This window comes from Fistularia commersonii, chromosome 1 (genome assembly GCF_037954325.1).
Source record: "Fistularia commersonii isolate RoL2024-O1a breed Wild chromosome 1, RoL_Fcom_v1.0, whole genome shotgun sequence".
Classification (NCBI taxonomy): domain Eukaryota; kingdom Metazoa; phylum Chordata; class Actinopteri; order Syngnathiformes; family Fistulariidae; genus Fistularia; species Fistularia commersonii.
This window is the reverse complement of record NC_141284.1, coordinates 6,284,244-6,310,926: the sequence shown is the minus strand read 5'-3', so window position 1 is coordinate 6,310,926 and position 26,683 is coordinate 6,284,244. Positions and strand designations below refer to the sequence as shown.

General features: G+C 42.6%; 1 protein-coding gene across 10 annotated transcripts in view; it reads left to right on the top strand.

Moving 5' to 3' along the window:
• The window catches only part of ptprfa (protein tyrosine phosphatase receptor type Fa), a 316,636-nt gene that overhangs the window by 268,150 nt on the left and 21,803 nt on the right, over window positions 1–26,683 (top strand). For all 10 annotated transcript variants that reach the window (XM_086146258.1, XM_086146275.1, XM_086146249.1 and 7 more), the window contains 4 exons: window positions 12,577–12,700; window positions 12,782–12,957; window positions 25,282–25,401; window positions 26,134–26,288. In XM_086146258.1, the coding sequence (XP_086002384.1) occupies window positions 12,577–12,700; window positions 12,782–12,957; window positions 25,282–25,401; window positions 26,134–26,288 (575 nt within the window). The remainder of the gene's footprint in view (window positions 1–12,576; window positions 12,701–12,781; window positions 12,958–25,281; window positions 25,402–26,133; window positions 26,289–26,683) is intronic.

The window sequence follows — 26,683 nt, the reverse complement described above, 5'->3', positions numbered from 1 at the left end:
GCGGCTAATATATGAATTTTTTTGGATGGGCAAACGAGCTTCACGCCGCTATAACGTTTATCCTCGTCATATCGGACCGATGAAATGACCGGGGAATTCTGAGTCCGTGGAACTCCGACACCGAAGAAGACGACATTGACGGTTCTAGTGCGCAGGAGGAAGCCCTAGATAGCGATCGGCCAGCCGGCGCGGCTTGTAATGTGGCGGGCTCAATAGTCAGGGTACGGTACATACATACATTCATTTCTTCATTTTTTGGGGGGGGTTGGGGCTGAGTGCGATTTGTGGGGTAGTGCCTGGTGAAGAGGTATGTTTTCAGCTCACTGCGGAAGATGGGCAGCGTCCTCGCCGTTCGGACCTTTTTTGGGAGTTGGTTCCAGAGGTGGCAGATCGGCAGATCGAGAGGTGGCAGATCGGAGGGGACGGGTAGGGACATGTGGATTGACCATATCCTGGAGATAAGACGGGGCTCTCCCATTAACTGCCCGGTAGGTGAGCACCAGGGTCTTGAACTTGTTGCGGGCGGCTACCGGGAGCCAGTGAAGGGACAGTAGAAGGGGAGTTGTGCGGGGGAATTTGGGACGGTTGAACACCAGGAGGGCTGCCGCTTTCTGAATAAGCTCCAGAGGTATGATGGTCACCGCTGGGCCACTGGCAAGGAGCGAGTTAAAGTAGTCCAGAAGAGAGATGACTAGAACCTGGATGAGTATCTGCGCCGTATAATCCGGGAGGAATCTGCGACACATATGCCAGAACGATCCAACACCGAAAAATCCCAATTGGAACCACACTGCTGATGCAAAAATTTTAGCAGCATCTCTCCGTCAGGTAAAATTAGCAGACGGAGTGTCGGATCTCGAAACAGTGGTGCTGCTGATCTGACACTGACCGAGCCAACCCGACATTAGTTTGGGTCTCCCCTTTGAGGCATGAGGTTAAATATCCGATTTTAGCTAAATACGCAAGCGTCGCTTTTCTCCCTTGGACGAGTGGTCCTTTGTTTCGTCAAAGTCAAAGTTAAAAATCGGTGTCGGCACTGACCAAGTGAAGCCAACAGGGTTAAATGCATGCTGCTGAACAGTTTCCAACCATAAATCAACCTTTCCTTTGTTTTTGTTACATAACATGACTTGTTCCAACTGAGATGGGTTCCTATTAGGGAGCTGACCGCCTGTGGAAAATAAATTATTCAGTCGCTCAATTACCTTTCCGTGGGTGTAAATGCACCGAAACTGAGGCCTTTCCAAATTAAGAGAAGCCTCGTAATGACGTTCTCCGGTGGTGTTTGCAAAGATCCCAGGGAATATTTAAAAATCACCTTTTGATCGATACCCCGATGCATTTTTTAAGGCGATTGACAGCTTTGAGGAAGCGACGTGAGATCTGTTTTCTCGGGGCGCTTGGGTAGGGAAACGACCGATGGCGCGCTCGGGTCGGCCGAGTTGCGTTTCCGGGGGGCGCGAGAGGAGCAGTCAGGAACCACACGAGCTATCAAAAAGGAATTAATTTATGTGACGGAATGCCGGAGAAAACCAAGCGGCTGTTGAAGAGCAATACCGAAAGCCCCGAACTGAAAGTTCAAACAGTTGAGATATAACTAGCATGTGTAATAGGGCGGTAATTACTCTCTCTCTCTTCTGAGAAGCTTGTGTTTCTTGTTTTTGCTTGTTATCAAGTGCTCTTATAAACCCGCCATTTATTCATTGCGAGCTGGAGGAGGAATATGTTTACCTGTTTGTGTCTGTAAAAAAAAAAAATAAAAAAAAAATGAATAAAATAGAATTGAAAAAAAAAAAAAAAACACGCTTACTACGGTTGACAGCGAAGTTCGGCGACGGTTAAAGAAAAAAAAGTGAAAACGAAAAGAAAAGGAGGCTGCTAAGTATGCATGAATTATCTCTCTCCTTTCCGCAAATAATATCACACTGCTTTTACCTACTGTAAACGCCAGCGAGGGATTATGGCTTCTTGATGTCCTACAAAGGAAGGTAATTTGCATTTAAAGTGGTGAATTTGCAGGCAGATAAACCAGGACAGATGGGTGCACTGTTTATGCACAGCAGAAGGAAGAGGGCATATAAATTATGGGAACAGCTACTGAATCAACTTTTCTCCCGTTTTTTTTTTTTAAACCCCCCTCCCCACACGGCCGAACATAACGGGAAACAGAGGCATACAGGTGTCCACATTGGACAAACTAGATAACATTGTATTCCGATGGGAATCTTGATGATGAGCGCTGACCTTGTTTCTGGAAGCCGTGGGTGTCTCCCTGAATGAATGGATGAATCTCAATGATGAACGTCTACCTTGTTTCGGGAAGTCGCGGTTTGTGTTTAGCATAAACCGTCTGACTAATAACCGGCTCCGTAAGAACAGGAGGTACTTCTGTCGCTCATATTTGCACGGAAACGAACGGGATCGGCTTCCGGTCCGTCGTTGGGATCTCGAAAATCAATGCGTGAAATGTTTTGTTTTTCTTTATTTAGTTCGTTTTTAGGCTACAGCATCCCGCCGATCCAGCGTACAGGATAAGCGATAGATATTAAATGAATGGATGAATAATTCATACTTGTAGCCACCATTGTAGAGGCACTCAGGATACCACATGGGCTCTAAGAGCAACTTTCTGTTCTCACAACGCATTCAGGGTGCATCGTCTATTTTCTCACGTGGTGTCCGACAACCAACGTGTGATTGGTTAGAAATTTGAAGTGGACATGGTTAATATGGAAAACACAGAAATGTTGTCATTTCTGCTTTCCCGCTGTTGCGGAAGGTCGTACAGCAAATGGGTAGTTTTGAGGATCTGCCAGCTGGGAAGATAGTTAAGCAAATTTTGGGTTGGCTGTTGCTCTGTTGATAGAGCAGACAAATCAGAATGTCGGAGGTTCAATTCAGACTCCTTCCGTCTGCATGTCGAAGTCAAGTCAGAATTTATTTCTATGCCGCCGAATCATAGCAGAGTTGACACTTGCGATGTAGATTCTTTAAAATGATTTACAGGTACCCGACGGTCCCCCACGACCAAGCACATGAGCCACGGTGCCGAGGAAAACTGTCTTTTTAACCTTGGACAGATCCGAGCTCAACGCAGGTGGCCTTCTACAGTATCTCGACGGGTTGGGATATAAAGAGAAAGGACAAGAGAGAAGGACATAACAACAGCAGCTCACACTTTTTTGTCTTTGGGCAAGACACTGAACCCCAATTTGCTTCCGATGGACAACACGCAAATGGCTATTCTTCTTCTTTCGTCTTTTCCCTTCAGGGGTCGCCACAGCGATTCAACTTTCTCCATCTAACCCTATTCTCTGTATCCTCCTCTCTCACACCAGCTACCTTCATATCCTCTCTCATTACGTCCATAAATCTTCTCTTTGGTCTTCCTCTAGACCTCCTGCCTGGCAGCTCCAATTCCAGCATCCGTCTACCAATGTATTCTCTATCCCTCCTCTGTACATGACCGAACCATCTCAGTCTGGCTTCTCTGACCTTCTCTCCAAAACATCTAACGTGCTGTTCATCTTATAGACTCATTCCTGATCCTATCAATCCTGGTCACTCCCAAAGAGAACTTCAACATCTTCATCTCTGCGACCTCTAGTTCTGCCTCCAGTCTTTTTGTCTTTTTGTCAACTGTTTCTAGGCCATACAGCATCGCTGGTCTCACCAGTGTCTTGTACACCTTTCCTTTTATTCTGGTCGATAGTCTTCTATCACATAGTACCCCTGACACTTTTCTCCACCCATTCCAACCTGCTTGAACCCGTCTCTTAACCTCTTTTCCACACTCTCCATTGCTCTGGACTGTTGACCCCAAGTACCTGAAATCCTCCAACTTCTCGATCTCCACTCCCTGTAGCCTCACCGATCCACTCGAGTTCCTTTCATTCACACACATATATTCCGTCTTGCGGCTATTAATTCTTGGAAAGATGTACCTCAAACATTGTGTACAGAGGAGAGCATCAGATGGTAACACCTTTGCAAAAAGGCCAAATGGTGTATACAGAAGAAAAGTTGTCCAATCCCAGTAATGAACATCTTGTTGCAGCAGCTCAACTTCCATAGTTGCAGCACCCTGGGAGAAAAGTCAGGGGTTCGTTCTCTTGCTCAACAACACTTCCAAAGGTTAGGAGGAGCTCAAGATTCGAAACAGGAACCTCCGGGAAGATCACTCTTACCGACTGAACCAGGCCTTTACCTAGACCAGGGGTCGGCAACCCTTAACACCCAAAGAGCCATTTGGACCCGGTTTCCTCGGAAAAGAAAACACTGGGAGGCGCAATTACTTTTTGATGTCTAAAATAAAGGTACCACTGTATATATTGCTTTTTATTACCTTTACACTTTGTACAAACAAGTGTGTAGTGTGTTGCTTCTGAAATTCACAAAGTATTACGGAGAAAATTAAATTTTATTAATGTAATGCACCCATTTTGAACTTTGGGCTTTCAGAGCGTGTAGCGGAACCTTGACCTGAATTTCAAAAACAAATCAGGAAAAAATCACTGTCCGTAAACAATAAAAAATAATTATTTGCAAAATATCTTCATAAATATTCATTTTACCTGGTTTATGGGACTTCTGCGCCTGAACTTCTGCGCACAGCATCTGCAAATCGGGACTTTACCGGCTGGCTGGTATACCGGCTTCCGCGAGTGTGACGTTATTTTGAGCGGCGAAGAATAATGAATGTAATTTTATTTAATATTTCAAGATCACAATAATCTCCCAACTTAGAACTAAACGTTTAAAAAAAGGAATTAACACAAATGAAATACACTTCAGTTAAATATTTATAATTTATTTTCCCAAGCCACTCGGAGCCGCAGTGTAAAGATGAAAGAGCCGCGGGTTGCCAACTCCTGACCTCGAGGGTCAAAGTCAGAATAACAAGAAATGTATAATCATATAATTTCAAAATGTCCGCCTGGGCTGAATTCAAACACATTTTCTAAAGTATAATTTCCAGAGCTATCAGAGTGATCAGCCAACTGGCGTTGCAGTTAGCCGTAAGTCAAAAGTATGCTAGCATCCATGCTAAAATACTAAATCAGCAAACATCGCTTGATAAAATATTCTTCTTCTTGCAAGGTGACAGTTGGTCGATAACTGTGCACAACGGAGACAAGTGAACCACCGAGGGTAGAGCATTAGAGAAACTGTCCAAAGAAAACGATAAAGCAGCAGGGAGAAATTCCCAAGAGGCGCGAGATCAATAAGAGCCTGTTCAGGTCTACTCATCAATGGGGTTCTCTCTGTGTGGGGTCTTTCTGTTTAGGCTCTCCGCCTTCTTCCCACAGTCCAAAACCTTGACTCGGGTCAAGTCAGGCCTCTGAATTGTCTGGTGGTGTGAATGAGAGTGAACTTTAATAATAATAATGATAATTTATCCCCTTTGGAAAATTCGTTCTTTGCAATTAACCCATCATGGACGAACCATGAGCAGTAGGCATGCCGTCGATCAGCGCCAGGGGAGCAGTTAGGGATTCAGCGTCTTGCTCAACAACGCTTCGACACGCTAGGAGGAGCCGGGAATTGAACGAGGAACGGTCGGTTCCAAAGACGATTTCTCTAGAAGCCAAATTTCATTTTGAAAGTCCCAGCCTCGCAGCTCCCCGATTGAAAAAGTGAGGTAATGAAGATATGACCTCCTCAAGGCCTTCCTGTCAGATAAATCAGCCCACATCGTCGCCACTTCCATGTTAATCCCCAACCACCCCACTGTGAGACATACACGCTGTCATCACTCACCCTTTCGTAACAATTTTTGAAGCCAATGCTGGACCTGTTTGCGCCTTTTGCACTGAACGTCTTGGTTTCTCGGAACGTTATATTGATCCAAATAATAATAATAATGACACTTTTTTTTAGAAGAAAAAGTTCCCCCTTTAGCGCTCCCTGATCATTTCTCTTGTCCCCACTATCATTTTATAGCCACGTCCTAAGAGTGAATAAAAAAAACTGTTATTTATATGGAAATGAGATAATTAAGGCTACGTCAGCCTCCATTTATGGATGTTTGTGGAAGAGGGCGCACGAGTAATTACACAGTCACTGAGATTTATAAAGCAGACCCACGACACACAAACACAGCTGTATTGTTTTGACGTATTTTGTATTCCTTTTTTTCAGCTTCGTTGGACACTGTAACTGTTTGCTATAGCATTAGCCATTGGTAGCCTAGCCTTGTTATGGCTGCTCCCTACATTTATGCAAAATATACATCTTTATATAAATAAGACGTTTTTTTCGACCGATTTATTTTCATTACCTTATTGGTACTACTACTTGTCATTGTGTCATCGTTATCATTATTATATTATATCACTATTATCCTCCTCATCATCATCAGGAGCAGCAGCATCTTCTTCTTCTTCATTATTATTACTTGCAGCTGTCGTAATAGTGGTAGCAGTTGTATCATTGTCATCCTTATCATAATTATTGTTAGTAGTAGTAGTAGTAGTTGTGGTATTTTTATTATTATCTTTGTTTTTGTATTTATACTAGTAGTTATTGCTGTCATAGTGTCATTATCATTATTATTATATCACTATTATCCCCATCACCATCATCATCATCAGCAGCAGCATCATTATTATTATTACTAGCTGTAGTAGTAGTAGTACTTGTATATTGATTATTAGTATTAGTATTATTGTGCTTGTTATAGTAGTACTAGTAGTCATCGTGTCATCATCATTATCATTGTTATTATATCATTATTTCGTTGTTATCTTCCTCTTCATCATTAGTAGCAGACTCATCATCATTTTTAATAGTACTTTATTACTGGCAGTAGTAGTAGTTGTAGTTGTTGTATCTTTATTATCCTCATAATTATTATAATTGCTATTATTATTAGTATTATATTTTTTTGTTTTTTAGTAGTTACTGTAGCAGGAGGAACAAGAAAAGTTGCAGTAATAGTAGTAATAGTTGCATGTGTCTACTTGTGTGCATGCGCATCATTCGTGTTTTGCCATGATTGCGTGTGCATTCTTGCAGCTCTTAGCCATAGCATAGCTTAGCCATGTTATGGCTGGACCCTACATTTATGCAAAACATACATCTACGTATAATGAAAGTGTTTTTCCAAATTAAACCACCCTATTAGAATTCTTTGCATGCGGTGCTGTGCATCCGACCCCTCGCCTTCTCCTCCAGGCCCGCAAGCAGCCTACCATGCCCCCCCCGCATCCCCAAAGCGCCAGGGCCAGCGGCCATTAGCCCGCGGTGCGAGCAGCAGGCCTTGAAATGAAAAGTTGATAATGGGCACGTTGAAAATGAGTCCCGCCAGCAGATCTCACAGCTTGTTACGTCTGATGAATGAGCCTGCCTCTCTGCACTATCGAAGATCACTTCATATAACGCATATGTTCTCCGCAACGCCAGATCCCTCCATTACACAATAATGGATACTTATATATATATATTTTTTTTTTTTTGAGGCCCGGTTGTACTTTTAAAGCAGATACCAGGCGGTTAACTGCCCCTCCAGGCTGCTCCTCATCACTAGACGCCTTTAAATGGCTCTCGCTCGCTGCAGGAAATGCATTTTTCACGACGGCTGGGAGTGAATTCGCCAGCTATATTCACATAAAGCCTTTCAAAAGAACATCCTCCGCTTGGTGGTTGGTTGAGAGGCGTCGGAAAAATATATACGTGATGTTTTTCTGTCTGAGCCACGGCGGCGTTGGAGTTCGCGTTCTCATTGAAACTGCAGGGGAGTCCTAATGGGACCCTCCCACAGGTCACACACACCGAGCATTGGAGGAATCTGAAAATCGGCCAATTGGCAAGCGTATCACCGTTGTTTGTGGCAGACGCCCTCCGATGTGCAGGCTACCTCTTTCCGAGAACAGCTAGCCATTCGCGCGTCTCTATATGCCTTATTAGACGTGTTACATCGTGTTCACCCTCTCGCACTGTCAATCCTCAAAAACCTATCCATCACTTTACAACGACAACATTGCCGCTTTTCCGCATGAACAACAACCGCTTTAGATTTTTGATCAATCACACAATAGTTCTGGGGCTCTGAAAGGATCTCTCTTTGTGGAGGTCTACTTCCCTACCCGCCTCAGTTCTCTGCAGGTAATCCATCTTCCTCTTGCAGTCCAAATTCTGTCAGTAGGTTCATTGAAAACCCTGTGACTGACAGGTGACCGGTTTTGCCTCTTCAGTGCTTCCTCTCCCATATTTGTTTGTACAGCGCCGCGCAATAGGCTCCTTTTAAATATTTTCTTTTAAAAAAGGCATTTTTTTTATTGTTGTTGATAGCTGCACCATCTAGGACACGGGTTGGCAACCTTTACCACTCAAAGAGCCATTTGGACCCGTTTCCCCACAGTAAAGAAAACACCGGGAGACAAATAAAACAAATAAAGTTTTTTTTTAGATTTCTGATTTCTTTCTGAACGACTGCAGAGAAAACGAAATTACGTTTTTGCATGCAACTGCGAAAAAAGACGTTGGATTGAAGGTAACTTTTAAGCTAAATACTCAATGTCTACTTGAGTCCTTTTTGTATTTATGAAAAAAAGACACACTTAAATTATCCACCGGAAGCAAACCAAAAATGCCGTCCTCTCTGTGCGCTGTCCTTCTTTTACTGGCACATGCAGAAAGTACGCCAAAAATATTTCAACATGTTTTATTTAGATGTTACAAGATCGCCATAATCTTTCAATTTAATGTCACATTTTGAAATGAAACAAATTGCAGTCATTTTTGGGAGCATTTTTTTTTTTGTTTGTTTGTTTTCATGACGGCCACAAAACGCCATCCCTTAACTAAACATGCCGATGCGTTTTATAACTACTGCTGATTTCATTTTTTGTATTTTTTGTATTTTTTTTTAACATTAGCATTAGCATTTGTGCGTTCAGCATTACTTTTGTTTGGGCTAAAGTTGTCAGGGCTATAGGAAGGACCTGCTGCAATTCCCCCCGATCTGTTTAAATGAATAGAAAAAAGGGAGAAAAAAATTATTTCATTCTGTATGTATGTCTGTAGTTATTGTTCTTCTGGTCCAGCTTTTCTGCAAAGCTAGTCGGGCAAACACCGCAGCCCTTTACCTGCACATCGAGCTCTGACCCACCACACGGGACACGTAGCTTATATTTCAATCACCTGCAGAGGCGCCAGAATCTCGAATGCAACCCTGTGCGTCATTTCCTCCAACATGCTGATACAATAAATGTGATATATGAAATAATAAATACGGGAATTATACTGTGCAATCGGGCCATTGCAATTTCCAGGAAATATCCCGCGGTGATTATTCTGACTGATATTGCACCGCGGAATGATTTGTAATTTTAGAGGGAGAGATCATTTGCCTCATAATTCTGACTTTCACTGAAAACCATAGCATCATGAAAGTGGTGTGATATTGGGGAGGAGCTGAAGGAAACAAAAAATAACATTGATTTATTTCGCTTTGAAGAAACCACGACACCATGATGCGATTTTTATTTTTATTTAATTTTAATTCCAACAAGCCCGATGTGAATAGGCAGGTGGATTTTGGTAATTCCACCTCTGCGCAGCCCAGGAAAGCTTCTTCTCCTCCCTTGTGCACTTATTTTGAAAGGGGGCTTTTAGAAAAGGCACACAGAAAATAGTCGGGGTGTCAGCTATCGTAAAGCTGTGCTTCAACAAAAAGAAAATAACCCTCTGCAGTATTTCACAGTCATGATACAACAGCGGCTGTGTAAATGTTAACATAAAGTGAAGGAGAAATCAATGGAACAGAGTAAATAAATAAAGGATCGTGCGCGAAAGGACAAAATAAAAGCACAAATAAATACTCTTATAATCGCAGTACATCACAACGTACCTTCCAATGGGCAAGACAGGAACCAACAAAAATACACAATAGTGAAGATGATTATAATGATTGTTATAATTATTATTTATACTAAAAATAATGCTTTTGCTGTTGTTATTGTAAAATCATTAATATTAAATTTTCAATTGTAATTATTATCAAAATAATTGTTATAAGCATTGTCATCAGCAGCAGCAGCATCAATATTTTTTTGATTATCATTAATAGTAATATTAGTTAAAGTAGTCATGGTAATAGTAGAGGTAAGACATAGCATCATCATCATCATCACTTTACATTATTGTTATTGCTATTGTTATCCTAATAATTATAATCAGCAGCAGCAGTAGCAGCAGTGTAATTATTATTATTATCATTATCATTAGTATTAATAGTATTAATAGAAGCATAATCGTCATCATCATTATTACTTTTTCAATTAGCATTATTATTAGTAGTAGTAGGGATACGCTCCAGCATCCCTCGCGACCCTGAGTGCAAGATAAGCCACTGACGATGGCCAGATGGATTAGTATTGCAGTAGTAGTTATGTAATAGTCGAGGTAGTCTTGTGTGTGTGGGTGTGTGTGTGTACGTGCAAGTGGGCAAGTATTTTTGTAAAAAAGTGCGTGTGAGCATGTTTGTATGTTTATCTATGCAAGTGCGAATGTGTGTGTATACGTGTGACGGGTGTTTGTTTCTGTTTTTTTTACGTGTGTACGTTTATTTTTGTTTGTGAGCATGTGTGAGTCGCGTATGTGTGTGTGTATGCGTGCGTGTGTGTTTTTGTTATATTCTGTTTGTTTGTGTGTGCATGCATGTATTTGTCTCCGTTCACATAAGTGTAAGCATCTCTATGTGCTTGCGTGAGCAAGTGTGTATGTGTAAGTGTGTGTCAGAGTGCTCCTTCAATAAGTGCTGGCCCTCAATCTGAGGACTTCCTGTGGATTACCTGAGTGTTCCATTGATCCGTAAGATTCCAGAATTTGATTAGAAAACAGTGCAACACGGTGATCATTGCCTTGTACGGATAAACCTGTCCTTATTGAAAACCCATTTTTCCCAGCCTGCTTGAACGCCTCTCGTCACGTTCACGTCACTTCAGAAGTTATTAAACTTGCATTAAAGCGCAGTGAATTGTGATTGCTGTGCAGAACTTCCCCTCCATCATCCACACACACGCACGCACACACACACACACACACACACAGCCGTAACCCCTGTGCTTTACGCATGGTTGTTGCTCTATGTGTTCACCTGTTTGCTACAGTATGTGTGCACGCATGTGTGTGTGTGTGATTATGCCTACATGCCCCGTAACTGATTTACACACCGGCCTAGCGCATTAGCGGTAATGGGAGTGGTTTGTCAGCGCAGCCTGGTGGAAGCCTTACCTAACAGGCTGTTAAATAAGATGTGCATTCAACCTCTTTTTCCGTTGTCAGTATCATCAGCCGTTCTGGAAGAACAGCGGCAGGATATTAAGGTTCATTCTGTCTGCACATGTGCGTGTACGAGTGTGTGTGTTTGTTTTTCAGATGGTGTAAGATATGTAGCGGGAGCGTGAAAGGTCAATCAGGAATAACAATCTTCGGCGTGTCGAGAATCCCGCGCCCGTATCGCCGAGCGTGATTGTGAGACAATTTAAAAAAAAAAAAAAAAACTGCTGTGAACACACGCGAGCTCATCAAGCATGGTGCTGTCCGTCTGCAAGTAGAAACCCTGTTTCAAGAAACTTTCAGTGTTTCAGTAAAGTTTTGTAACGCTGTTTTGTAATTTTCATACATATTGAGCGCAACTGAGTATAAGCCGCACTCACTATATTTGAAAAGAATAAAACATTTGTACATATAAAGGCCACACTTGTCTAGAAGCTGCAAGTATCCATTTATAGCATGAGATATTTACGTAGAAAGATATGTTTAACTTTTAATTAAATCATTTTTTTTCCACACAGTGCCTATCTGGTTTACAACAAAATTAAAAATACAGTAGCCTAACAGGAAAAGTGATTGCCATCTTCATCTTTGCGCATTAAAACCACTAAAATCGCGTGTTCGGCGGTGTCTGCGTGTAATTTCATTGGTCAGATGTGACAAGGCTAAATATTTTGGCAGCCTGAAGCTCATTAGCCCCTAAAAATCCATAAATCAGCCGCATTTGTTAAGCCGCAATGTTCAAAGCACTTAAAAAAAGGAGCGGCCAATAGTCGGTATTGATAATGCTGGAAAGGATGAACGAAGCCGTTTCTCCAAATTGCTTTCTCATCTTGTTGGTCTCATTTGGACCCAGTGGACTGGGAGGGCGCTTCAGCTCACCTTTTTGTTTGAAAAGAAACTTGTATAGCTAGAATGTGCTTTAAAAGGCAATATATTTTTGGGTTTCTCGCGCACGCACCGGACTGTATCACCATATCCTGGGGCGACGCGCCGTGCATCTGCGCCGGCGACGGCCTCTCCAATCATGACAGAGTCTGCTCTTTGTCCAGGCTGTGAGGCGATAAGTGGAAGGCCGGCGGGGATGATAGCGGCGTCCAGACTCTGTCAACATCACCCAGGGCTTTTCAGATGACTGATTTAGCGTCCGTGTAGCATTGATTGAAACGCCTCCGAACTGAAAAACAGCAACAAAAAAGAAAAAAAAAAAACGCACGCAGGTTTTTTTTGTTTTTTTTTTTAATCAAGCTCTTCTCTCTCCCGCCGCCGTTCCTAACCCCCGCCTCCGCATGTCAGTCCATCGATCCGGGGCAGCAGTTCACATGGGAGCACTCCAACCTGGAGGTCAACAAGCCAAAGAACCGCTATGCAAATGTCATCGCCTACGACCACTCCAGAGTCATCCTCACGCCCGTCGATGGTAAGGCCGCTTTTTTTTTGTCCATTTTCCAGGATGCCGACTGCAGGCTTTCCTCACCCCCCCCCCAATTCTCCTTTGCAGGGGTTCCCGGCAGCGACTATATCAACGCCAACTACATTGACGGCTACAGGAAGCAGAACGCTTACATCGCCACCCAGGGGCCGCTGCCCGAGACGCTGAGTGACTTCTGGAGGCTGGTGTGGGAGCAGAGGACCTCCACCGTTGTCATGATGACCCGCCTGGAGGAGAAGTCCAGGGTGAGGGTTTACATCCACACACACACATACACACACACGGCGATCGTGTGACACGGCATGGAAAACCTAAAAACACGGAGGAGGGGGCGTTGAATTTCAAAATAGGTACGTGGTGTGGCCTTGGGCTTGGATGTTTTCTCCATCGCACGCAACAAAATACAGAGGTGGTGAGCTACCGCCGGACCGCGCCCCCATATGAGATGAGAAGATGGCAGAAGCAGCGGTCGCGGTTTGTTTTGTATCTTTTTGAGAGCGCTTTGATTAAATATCAGTGGCGGCCATGTTGGAGTGATGACACACACATACACACACACACACCGATCGGGCACAGGTCTAATCCGGGGTCTCGCCATAGTGACAGCGGCAGGAGCGGGAACCCGCTGCTCCCTCCCGAGGATCAGACTGCTGGAGACCCAAGTCTCAGCTTTTCAGCTTCTCGAGCCGCCGCTAAATCATCGATTTTCATCAGGGGGGCCCCGGATCGCATTCGAACCTCTCACAGAGTCTGCAGTAGGAGTTCGGGATGTACGGCTGAACTCCTCGCTGCAAGATTCTGTGATAAACGGCTGCTTTTAATCACTGAAACCTGAGCTGGAGCAAAGAAACCAGGGGAGAAGCCGGGATTTATTGAACGGTAAGATGCAGGTGGCTGTGCTGGGCAAGCGCAAAAATTGGCTGTCAATAAATCTGATGCGTAAATATCAAACAAAATCAGAAAGTGTCGTAAATAGAAGAGTCGGTCCTGGTAACTCGATTTTGGTCGTTCCAAGGTGTCGATGCAGACGAGCAAAATCCAGCGTCAGGGAAAAAAACAGGGATTTTGATTGTTTTATTTCGTTTCGTGGTTCACGAAACAAAATCTGGCGGCACAGTGGAGCGGTGGTTAGCGCCTCTGCCTGCTTGCATGTCCTCCCCGTTCCCGCCGGGTTCTCCAGTAGCATGCAGGAGGTTTATCGGAGACCCGATACATGGATCACGATCTACCCATGGAATCAAAAAAGGCAGCACGGGTCGATCTCAAAGCTCTTCCTACAAAAATATACACTACATTACGCGTTGCGTATTTTATAGCTGTTAGGCTAAAATTTGGAGCTTGACTGACATCCAGTACAGCCAATCTGAGATCTCGATAATACAGTCTACCCTTGTTTTTCGCGGGGGTTACGTTCCAAAAAGAACCCGTGATAGGCAAAATCCGTGAAGTAGAAACCTTTAATTTTTTTTACAATTATTAGACAATTAAATACACTATTATACATTGCTGCTGTCGTCCTTATGTTTTTTTCTTCCTTCTTTATGTAACGAACGGAAGATTCATTAATTCCGGAATTGCGACCTACAGCCGCACAGCTTTTACCTTCCCTTAGCATGTCCAGAACTTTAACTTCATCTGCGATAGATAGCATCTTCCACTGCCTTTTGGGCCCTGCAAGGTGCTTTTGTCGGTCCAGAGCGTTTTGTCAACATTATGGATTATAGCGAAACTCCAAATTGCAAGAGAATTTGCACGTACGTAATGTAAATTTGGCAAGCTGTTTTACGTATGTGTACATATTAAACTGCAACGTTATTGACGCACAGGTAGAGAAGAAGCGGAGTGACTCTTTAGCCAATCAGAATGCAGAACACAATGCACGATGCAAATTCGTGAAGTTGCGAAACCGTGAAAAGTAAACCGCGTCATAGCGAGGGATCACTGTACTATCAGGCGTAAGTGTGACTATGCAACCCTGGATGATTAAATTCAGTGCAAGACATCGTCAAATTAAGGTAAAGGGTCCAAGCATGTACAGTATTGTATTGTGCCATACATGTTCATACTGCTATGCAAGTTACCCTGGTTCAATCCTCTGTGGGAGGCATTTGCATGTTCTCCCGTGTCAGTGTGGGTTCTCCGTTTTGCAGGTTGATTGGAAAAAATTTGGAAAATTGGCCCAAATGAATGAGTGAACGTTGTTTGTCTTTGTATGTGGCCTCTACAATTGACTGGCATGACTGGTGACCTGTCCAGGGTGTACCCCGCCTCTGGCCCGTTGACAGCTGGGATAGTGCAGGACAAGCAGCGGAGGATAGATGGATATATATATACTTTATCCCCGTATTTTCCGCACCATAAGGCGCACTGGATTATAAGGCGCACCTTCAATGAATGGCCTATTTTAAAAAAAAAATCATATATAAGGCGCACTGCATTATAAGGTGCATATGATAGAAGCTACAGTAGTGGCTGGGGTTGCGTTATGCATCCAGTAAATAGAGCTGCGTTAAAGGGAATGTCAACAAAACAATCAGATAAGTCAGTCGAACTTTATTAATAGAATACAAACCAATGTTCTGACAATTCCATTCACTCCCAAAACAAGTTGTGCACCCACAATACAGTACCGTACGTACCGATAGCTCTTACTGATATTTGCGCCGCCTACGTTCAAACAGTGTATTTCCAACTTTTCATAAAACGAAAGCACCAGAAAGGACCGCCTCTAAATTAATTGATGTTAAGTTCACATGCTAGCACTGTTGGCTTCATTGGAATAGTGACCGTGGTGACACTTCTACTTGCTGCTCTCTGTTCAACAACCCACTGTTCAAGTTGTCCTTTAACTGTAGCCATCTCGCTTTGTTGCCTTGGAAACTCTGTTTAGTCTTCTTTACTTGGCGCAGGTCATCTTGTCGCTTCCTCCACTTCCACACCATTGATTTGTTTATGTTGAATTCTCTCCATGCTTCTCTATTCCCATGTTCTACTGCATGACCGATCGCTTTGAGTTTTAACTCTGCGTCGTAAGCGTGTCTATTGAAAGGATCCATTTTGGGGTCTTAATACACACACACAAGAGGTGTGGGACTGGAATTGATCCTTTACCGTTTTTACCGCTGCTACTTCGGCAACACGCACACAAACACACACACAAATGGAAATGAAAATGCATTGTTCTTGCCGTAATATATCCCAGCATGCGCCGTACGCTACTTCTTCCACGGGAGAAAATGGGGTCGGCGGCTGCTTCCCGTAGTTGCGAGACCTCTTGCGGCTCAATATCGATCCATATATGAGGCGCACCGGATTATAAGGCGCTTTTTTTGAGAAGTTTAAAGGCTTTTAGGTGCGCCTTATAGTGCGGAAAATAGGGTATATAATATTGTATTTAACATATATAATTCATTAAGTGTTGGTCGGTCGTTTTGATTTGGTAATTTTAAAAGTAGCTCACAAGCTAAAAAGTGTGAGCCCCCCTGCTCTCTATGATGGTGAATGAAGGGGTGAACGGCGAATGTCTCTTTTACATTTGAACGAGAGCATGAACGGTATGAACAGCAATATAGGTAATGCACGAATGAACTAATACTCAAAATTCAAATATTCCGGCTCATTCGTTTTTCATTTCCGAATTCCAGCATTGCGCCAGTGCGTCAGGAGTTATTTTGTTGTCATACAAGCAAAGGGCCTCTTTTGCACTTCCTCTTATGTCCTCTAGAGGGAAGATTTCGGCCTTGAGTGTCATTGAGTCTACCTCCGATTTATCGCCTCACCTCGGGATGTACCAGTCGAGTCTGAGGTTCCCCGCCCTGAACTGTCGAATTAACTGCTACGACTGTTAACGCGCTTCTAACTGTGTAACAAGGCGTGGCACGGGAGCGGGACCTCCTGGCCAATCCCAGTGTTCGGGCTTCAGCAATCCCATTTTCCTGGTCAACGACCAAAGCTGGCGACCGGCTGTAGGCGGACGTCGAAATGCTGCTGTCTGTTCATGTGTGTGTGTGTTTGTGTGTGTGTGTGTGTGTGTGTGTGTGTGTGTGTGTGTGAGATATAATGCCTACGTTGAAGGGTGATGTCATCATAGCAATCTGTGGCTGATGAAATATAGGCAGATAGATAGATAGATAGATAGATAGATAGATAGATAGATAGATAGATAGATAGATAGATAGATAGATAGATAGATAGATAGATAGTCAGAACTTTCCTAGTTCCCTTACTCAGAGCCATTTTACAACCCTGTCACATTCATCCATTCACACACACCTCTGGCAGACAGATAAGTTGGAAACTCGCTAACACAGTCTCTCATACACACACACACAAACACACACACGGATGGCAGAGCATCAGGAGCAATTAGGGGCCTGCTCTCCTGCTCAAGGACACTTCAACAAGACTATCAGTCAATCCTTTTTTTTTTTTTTTTTTTTTTTCAAACTTCCCCTCACAAATAATCCTCTGAGCTCTTCGCCGCGGCCGGCGAGGAATTATGAGCGTCCGAGGCCGGGGCGGCTCGGAGGGGCCCCCTCCGCAAAAGGCTCCAGCTTTAATCGCCGGCCCTCGAGGTGGAGGTCAACACCCGAGCGAGAGGTAGATTAGAAAATCGCAGTGTAAACACACTCCCTTCGCACACACACTCATCAAAACATCGCCACGCTTTCCGACCGGTCGTAAAGGACACGCACACACGCACAAACACACACACAAGTGACAGGATGAGACTTCCACGGCGCCATCACAACCCGGCGTGAGGCACACGACCGCCAGGGAGTGATGATGCCGTCCCCTCCGGTGACGCTCTTAAGAACTCGGCGACCAAAGGGTAGGACTGAGCAAACCCTGATCTGTCCTGACAGATACCATCAGCCGCCTCCGCCGAGGTGAGTAATATCCATCTGTGCTACAAGTGGAGGTGTGGGAATAATTTGCTGCTCTTTCACCTGGAACCCAGGTCACATCACGAATGCCAGAAAGAGATGTTTTTTATTAAGCCACCCGTCTGTGTTCTATTTCCTGGATGGTTCTTGATTGGCTGATTGTCAGCAAGGGTCAGGAAGTGTAATCCAGTTACACATATCTGCCCTTTGAATATACTGTTTTGAATTATTATATATTTAAAGTCAAATGAAATTTTATTATAATTTTTTTATTATTTAACATGATATGTTTAAAACGATAATGCCAAAAATGCTTCTCATACTGTGAATAATAATAGTGATAATAATAATGCTAATAATAATAATAATAATAGTTATTATTATTATCATTATTATTATAGAGAGAGAAAGTGATTATAATATAATTATATAATATATATAATTATGTAATATTACACTAAAAAGATTGCAATAATATTGTAATTATAATAATAATTATCATTGTTATTGTTATTATTATTATTACTATTGCAGTTATTGTTCTCATCATTATTATTATTATTATTATTACATTATTATTATTGTTATTATTATAATCATCATTATTATTATTATTATTATTATTATTATTTCTGCTGCTACTGGTAGTTGTCCTTCTTTTTTACAGCAATGATTTGTTGACAACAAGCTCTTCCGTTTCTTAGAAAGGATGGGAAAATATGATTGGCTGGATACGATGACTGTGGACGGAATTGAGAATTTTGTTTTCAGTTTTCTCGCTCATTCAAAGAAAATAAAGGCGTCCCTCAAGCGCATGTGAGTTTCCTGGAACGCAGCTCCTCTCAATCAGTGCCTGATCCTGTTGCCCTACAAAGTTACGTAACATTTCCTTAAAGGTCGTTGCAGTAATTAGATGGGACCGAAGTGTCAGAGAGGACGCACTAATAGTGGACTGTGGAAGTGGAATATGTCTCATGCTGGTGTCACAAGTGGTACTGCTAGATCAGCCATTCTTGAAGTGAAGATAAAAAAAAAGTTATATAAAATTATGATATTGATGATGATTCTCATGCGTTCGAGGCATTTTTGTCCGTTATCACTACATAATTATTGTATTATTACCAGTGTATTTTCCAAGCTTGTACAAAGCAGCAATAACAGTAAATGTATATATAATAAAATATTACACTTATTACATAAAGATATATTTCTTGTTCTTCTAGCTGGGAAAGCTGAGGATGGGTTCACCCTGTGTGGAGTTTCTTTGAGCTCACATAGATTTTATTTTAATAGGTAGCTAAAAAAAAAACTTCAGAAGCCTATCCTGGTACAATATTTAGCAACTGCCGCATGCATTTTAAGTCTCGATCCAGGTTTTCACAGAGGTTTTATTCTTTTGTGTTGTATTTTCTATCATCTTTCTATGACAAAAAAGGGTGTCTCAAGGAAAAAAATCTTTAACCGAAACAAAAACCAAAATATTGCGCTCACACACCAAACAACCATGCATACATTTTCTATATTAATCCCGCTTTCCTTTATTTTCCCAAAGACCTTTTGAGTTGGAAAGCTGTGAATATCTCACATATTCATGTGATTTTTTTTTTTGTTCATTATAAAATGTAGCGTTCACGCCGTGGAAAAGTTTCAGGGGCAGAGGGGGTAAATATCAAAGTTCAAGATGTATCTGGGCGAGATATGTCAGTGCACAGTTGCACAAACATAAAATCCTTCACTAATACATGATTTAAATATCAGTTGTTGCATGGGAGCACATTATTTCAAATCACGGCGGTTGTTTAATTGCCTAAACTGCACCATCAGGAAACAAAGCGGCTATTTACAGTCGGCCATTTGCATTTCAGCGAGATCAGCATTTTGGGAGGTTTGTTTATTAATTTACATTCTAAGCAGGTCAGAATGTTGCATTTTGAAAGTAGAGCTGGCGTGTTCTGATTTATTATCACGCCATTATATATTTGCCGGGGAGGGCGACCACGGCGCCAGGGGGGAACCGGGTTTAGGAGGCGGGGAAGGCGTGGTTTGAGGGGTACGACTGTTTGTCGTATAAAAAGCAGGTCACACGTGTCCAATTTTTCAATTCACTTGCAATTTTCATTTAGCTTGAATGAATATTGTTATAAATTAGTCGTGCAGTATTTCTCCATAGAATGTTAATGAGAGTAAAAGGATGAAGGCGTCTACATGTTGCGTGAATGAGACAGTGAGTGGTTGTACGTCTCTACAGTAGAACCTCAGTTTACGAATTTAAATCGTCCTTTGACTCCGTTCCCAAAACAAAATGTTTGCATACAGAATCAATTTTTCCCCTTGAAATCAACCTAAACCCCACTGAGCCATTCTCCAGCCCCGAAAAACATATTGCACTCTTTTGAAACTTGTTTATGGGCCTATTTGTTACCAAAACGAAACAGAAAGGAATGAAAGACAACCATAGTTATTAGTGTTTCATGTGTTCTTTCTCTTCTTGCCAGCTCTTGCATTCAGCTTTTCATACGTTAAATCGGCATGCAAAAGTAAAAACTTCTCACATATGAGACCCTTGCTAACGCTATCTCCAGTAAGCTGTATTTCATTCATCCAGACTAATAATCACTTTTCAACGTCTTCTAAGACTTGAGATCTTTGCTTCTTTAACGTAGTCAGCCCTTTAGTCGCATCCGCCGTCTTTGCTCTTCAGGATTGTACAAACGTTTTACTTGTCTTGGCGAGATCTGTAACACGAACACAAGGTTAAGCTATTTTTTCCTTCCTCAGATTGACTGTAATTCTTAACTTCATCTTAACACCACTAGTACTGTATTTTCCGCCATATAAGGCGCACTGGACTATAAGGCGCACCTTCAATGAATGGCCTATTTAAAAAAAAAATCATATATAAGGCGCACTGCACTACAAAGCCCATAGAATAGAAGCTACAGTAGTGGCTGGGGTTGCGTTATGCATCCAGTAAATGGAGCTGAGCTAAAGGGAATGTCAACAAAACAGTCTGATAAGTCAGTCAAACTTTATAACTAGAATACAAACCAACGTTCTGACAACTCCGTTCACTTCCAAAACAAGTTGTGCATCCACAATACAGCACCATACGTACCGGTAGCTCTTACCGGTATTTGCGCCACCTTTGTTCAAACAATGTATTTCCAACGTTTCATAAACAGAAAGCACCAAGAGGGACCGCCTCTAAATTATTCGATGTTCATGTCGCTAGCTAGCGCTGTTGCCTTCATTCGAATAGTGACCGTGGTGACGCTTCTACTTGCTGCTCTCTGCTCAACAACCCACTGTTCCAGTTTGTCCTTTAAATGTATCCATCTCGCTTTGTTGCCTCGGAAACTCTGTTTAGTCTTCTTTACTTGGCTCAGGTCATCTTGTTGCTTCCTCCACTTCTGCACCATTGATTCGTTAATGTTGAATTCTTTCGCTGCTTCTCTATTCCCATGTTCTACTGCATGACCGATCGCCTTGAGTTTGAACTCTGTGTCGTAAGCGTGTCTCTTGAAAGTTGCCATTTTGGGGTCTTTATACACACACAAGTGGTGTTGGACTGGAATTCCCCTTTTTGACCACTGCTACTTTGGCGACACGCGCACACACACCCACATAAATGGAAATGAAAATGCATTTTTTGCGCAGTCATATATCCCAGCATGCACCGCATGCTACTTCTATGGGAGAAAATGGAGTCGGCGGCTACTTAACACAGTTGCGATACATCTTGCGGCTCAATATTGATCCATATATAAGGCTTACCGGATTATATGGTGCACTGTAGTTTTTTGAGAAGTTTAAAGGCTTTTAGGTGCGCCTTATAGTGCGGAAAATAGGGTACTCATTTTGGGAAGGGGGTCCATAATGAGGACAAACGTTCTGAAAAAAAAAGCGCTGTAACAGGAGGACATAACAATGAACGATGTAAAAAATGCGATGTAGCGCACAAATGGTTTCACGTGATGTGAAAAGGTTCTGGGAACGTGACCACGGGTCGCTGTCGGTCTGACGGATGGCATCGTTTTTGTGGCGAGGAGAGACCCTCTGATTTCAAATTAAAAGTTGTGTTTGCTTGCGAGACTCAATGGGCTGTGTGAGAATCATCCAGGTGGCGAAAAAGCTTTTTGTGCTCAGCAATCGGCCTCATGTACCCCTACCCCTCAACCCCCACCCCTAAAAACCCACTCTGTGAAGCGTAATTCTCCCATCTGTTACGCCAACCCTCCTGCAGCCTGGCAATCTGAGGCCACCAGTCCCCTTAAGTCAGCACGGATGTCCAAATGTATGTTCCTGTCCCCAAATACACACACAGACACACACACACACACACACATAGATCCTCTGCCGACCCTCCCACGGCGGTGACGGGAACAATTTAAAGCTGAATTGCTCAAATCGTCATAATAACAAATGACTTTAGTGGCAGTAAAGACGGATGAAATAACAATAACAGTGTGAGTGAAGAGGAAGGGATGGAGCGAGAGTAGAGCTGAAGGTTTTTTTTCGTTTCTTTTTGAAGCTGATGTCGGTAGAAGCAGGGAAGGGGGCAGGGGTTCCATCAAGGAAACAACTCCGAGGGCCCAGGTCATATAGCTAGCCCCCAAACTAGATTAGCATCTGCAGGAGCTGGTGGGGAAGAATATTTCAAAATAAACACCGTATCTCATAGGTGTCAAACTCTGGCCCGCGGGCCAAATTTTGCCCGCACTGTAATTATATTTGGCCCGCAAAGCCATACTAAATGACTATTAGAGCTGGCCCGCCGGTATAGTCTACGGTACATGTATCGCTAGGGCTATCTCACTACTAGATTGTACTGTTAATCAGAGCTAAACAGCGAACCACTCAAACAATTTGAATGTTTATGCATTTTTAGAGACTATATTTTAAATTTTATAAATTTATCAAATTTTGTTGCCTCAATGTCACCTGGGTCAGAGCTGCTAGCTCTGTCGTTGTAAGCTTAGCACTAGTGTTGCGTTAGTGCATAGTTGTCAAACTCTGGCCCGCGGGCCAAATTTTGCTGGCACTATAATTATAGCCATACTAAATGACTATTAGAGCTGGCCCGCCGGTATAGTTTACAGTGCATGTATCGCTAATTTTACAAATACCAGAATTTTCTGCTGGTGTTTTGGCACGAAAATCACAACAGGACCCATTAACGCCCTCTCCTCTGTGTACAGTAGTCATAGCGACCTTATGCTAATATCGGCACCCTGTTACTTAGACAGAAAACAGGATTTTCCATACATGCAATATTAAGTTATATGTTGTATAGTATTAAGCTATGTTTGTTCCATATTTCGTTTTTAAGCAAAACTTGTTTGGGTTCATTGTTAAATCTGGAGGAAGATTTTTTTCAATAAATATCAATGTTGGCCCTCAACTTTGTCCCAGTTTTGAATTTTGGCCCACTATGTATTTGAGTTTGACACTCCTGCCACATCTGATAGTGGATAAGGGTGGAGGTTAGCATGTAGACACAGTGGATATGACCGTGAATGTCTGATAAGATGCTTTTATGAAAACCCATCTGGGATGTACAGAGGGAAGAGCTGAGGTGGTGTCGAGCATTGATCGGGTGAGAAAAAAAAATGCGATTAGGTGAATTTGTTCACTTGTGGGTGAAAAGACAGGTGGGGTCAAGGAAGGTACAAAGTCTGTAGATGTGAGATGAGGTGTGAAACTCTAGTACCGTCAATAATGATTTTTATTTTCCTTTTTTTTTCCAAGACTTCCATGTTTATGAGCAAGCCAAGGGTCGGGGGTGAGGTAGCGTATTTATGGTCCCTGTGGGGAGTTCAGTGGAAACAGTCCGGCCGTGATGTTTGAGAATTTGTCCAAGCGGAAGAAAGCGGTGGATGAAGAAAAGAGGACCCAGTGATGACCCCTGGTCGATCCCCGCTAGACTTAGCAGCTGTTTGCGGCATTGAATAGCCGTCATTATTTGGATGCTAGATTTGCACGGCCATGAGAAGAACAATGAAGCCTCTTGAAATGAGATTGTTATTTTTTTTGGTGTTGTTTCACATTTCACATACACATTACATCATAGTTCACATTTCCCTGCAAATAAATGCACAGCATTGTCCTTTTCGAGATTGTCCAAGGCTTGTTACAGGTGATGGCCACTTATACAGGACTGTCTCAGAAAATCAGAATATTGTGATAAAGTTCTTTATCTTCTGTATTGCAATTGAAAAAAAAAAGATTACTTTTTCATGATATTCTAATATTTTGAGATAGGATTTTTGAGTTGTCTTAAGATGTCAGCCATAATCAACAATATTAGAATAATAAAAGGGTTGCAATATTTCAGTTGATTTGCAATGAATCCAGAATGTATGACATTTTTGTTTTTGTAATTGCATTACAGAAGATAAAGAACTTTATCGCAATATTCTAATTTTCTGAGACAGTCCTGTATATATATATATATATATATATATATATATATGTATATATATGTATATATATACATACATACATTATATAATTGTACATCAACATCAGGTTTTATCAGATTTTTTTTATATACATTGGTCTAGTTCAGTTCAGAATTGTTTCATAACTCCACTTTATAATATATTATTCATATAGTCAGCACGTATACTGCTTGTTCTGCACTCGGGGTCGCAGGGTGGTCAGGAAGGGGGCGGAGCCTATCCCAGCCCGGTCATCAGCCAATCACAGAGCCCAATATAGGGACATACAACCATTCATTCTCTCATTCCCACATCATTAAGACACATACAGACAATTCACTCCCTCATTCACATTTGGTTAATTTCATTTTTTATATCGCATTGTATTATCAATATATCCATTATCTATCGCTTATCCTACACTTTGTGAGGGATGCTGGAGCCTATCCCAGCTGAATATGACTTCATTATATTACATGATGTATACAATGTATGAAAATCAGACTGAGATGGTTGGGTCATGTATAGAGGAGTGAATATTTTGGTTGACGAATGCTGGAATCGGAGCTGCAAGGCAGGAGGTCTAGAGAAAGACCAAAGAGATGATTTATGGAGGTAGTGAGATATGATATGAAGGTAGTTGGTGTGAGAGAGGAGGATGCAGAGAATAGGGTTAGATGGAGAAGGTTGATTCGCTGTGGCGACCCCTGAAGGGAGAAGAAGAAGAAGATACATTGTGTGAAAATATAGCTGCCAAATGGCTTTTTTTTCCCCCTTTTAACATAACACGTGTTCATTTTCCGTTTCGCATTTTGGCAAAGAGCTTCAATCTACATATCTCATGTAGGTGGGGGGCGGAGCGGCTGTGCCCTCTTTGACTTTGACCAACCCAATCGGTATAATCGAACTGTAAAAAAAAAAAAAAAAAAAAAAAAAAAAAAACGCCAGTTTATAGCCAAAGTCATCGCTCGGAGAGCCAAGAGATAAAAAAAGGAAAATAAAATCTCTGACACCTCTAAAGAAAGAGGGGTGATAACAGCGGTATCTCATCACCTTTGTTTGGCCGCAAGCCTGGGGTTTATTTTGTAGCTTGTTCAACAGGAAAACAAGATAAAATCCATTTATCTGAATGTTTTTGGTGCACTTTGTGTTGTCATTTGCTTCACTGGATAACTGCGTCATTGTTTGATAGAGGAAACGTGTGTGTGTGTGTGTGTGTGTGTGTGTGTGTGTGCGCGCCCAGGTGAAGTGCGACCAGTACTGGCCGAGCCGTGGCACAGAGACCTACGGGATGATCCAGGTGACCATGCTGGACACGGTGGAGCTTGCTACCTATAGCGTACGAACTTTTGCCCTCTATAAGGTGAGAACTTTTTCGATTTCTCTATTTTGAAAAGGAGCAAAGTGGGAAAGACGCTAAAAAGACAGCGAATCGTATGTCGGGGATACACAACGCAACTGTCGCTGTGGTTACCATTGATTGAAAAGACTTGGAGTTCACGCTTACCAGCTGGTTTCAGCGGATTTTTCTAATAAGGGTTGAAACACTGAACATGTCACCAAAGTGACCACGTCGACAAGACGTTAAACAAACATGGAGGAAAAACTATCAGCTATCTTCCTTTCCCTCCATTAGTTGAGTCGAGTTTGACTTCATTGGCCCTCACCGTCCACTGCTGTTCACCATCGTTGTTTAGCAATCGCCAATTCTTTTGTCTTCCAGTGCTATTTTCTTAGCCATTTGGCAACAGATGTTTGCAGTTGGATTGGTTCTCATGTTCTAGTCCGGAGCTGGCTCAAAAATTCAAAACATGTTTGGTCGACTGCGATTGAAGTCACTTGTATCAGATTTTAGTCCACTGATCCCGACCGATGCACTGTGGGTAAAATTGGGCAAAAAAATCTTGCGACGTGTCCCCCAGACTTATTTTTAAAGATGAAAGTTTCCAGGTTGAAATGTTTCGGGGATTGTCTTTTCGCACCGCTGCATAAAATACCGAAAGAGGAGAACTTCCTCACTGCGGTGCACCGAGCTTTTGTTGACCTTTGACCCTTCAAAGCCACCCGAATGTCCCCCGCGTGTTTTGGCCAACAGAACGGCTCGAGCGAGAAGAGGGAGGTCCGACAGTTCCAGTTCATGGCCTGGCCCGACCACGGAGTGCCAGAGTACCCGACCCCGACGCTGGCCTTCCTACGCAGAGTCAAGGCCTGCAACCCCCCAGATGCAGGACCCATGGTGGTCCACTGCAGGTACGTCGTCTGAGGATGTGCCTGCATGCGATGTTGCACATTTGCAAGATCATGCGGAGAGCAAGTCATGTAGCCCCATCGACTGACCTGATTGGCTGTGAGATTTGAGGATTCAAGCTTAAAAACACAAGGACAAATTCATCCTTTTAAAATAGGGGTCTCAGACTCGTGGCCCGCGGGCCAGTTGTGGCCCTCGAACAATATTTTGTGGACCCCTGCCTGAAATCAAATCTTTGCGTTAGTGCGGCCCCCGCTTTTTTTCTCGCAAGCATCTTGGGGTTTTATACAGTGGGTTTAAAAAAAACGGGCAAGGAAAAAATGAAAAAGTCACTTTGCAATGTATTTTTTGCTTCAAAATTTGAAGAACAAAATGATTTTTTTGTTAAAAAAACGTC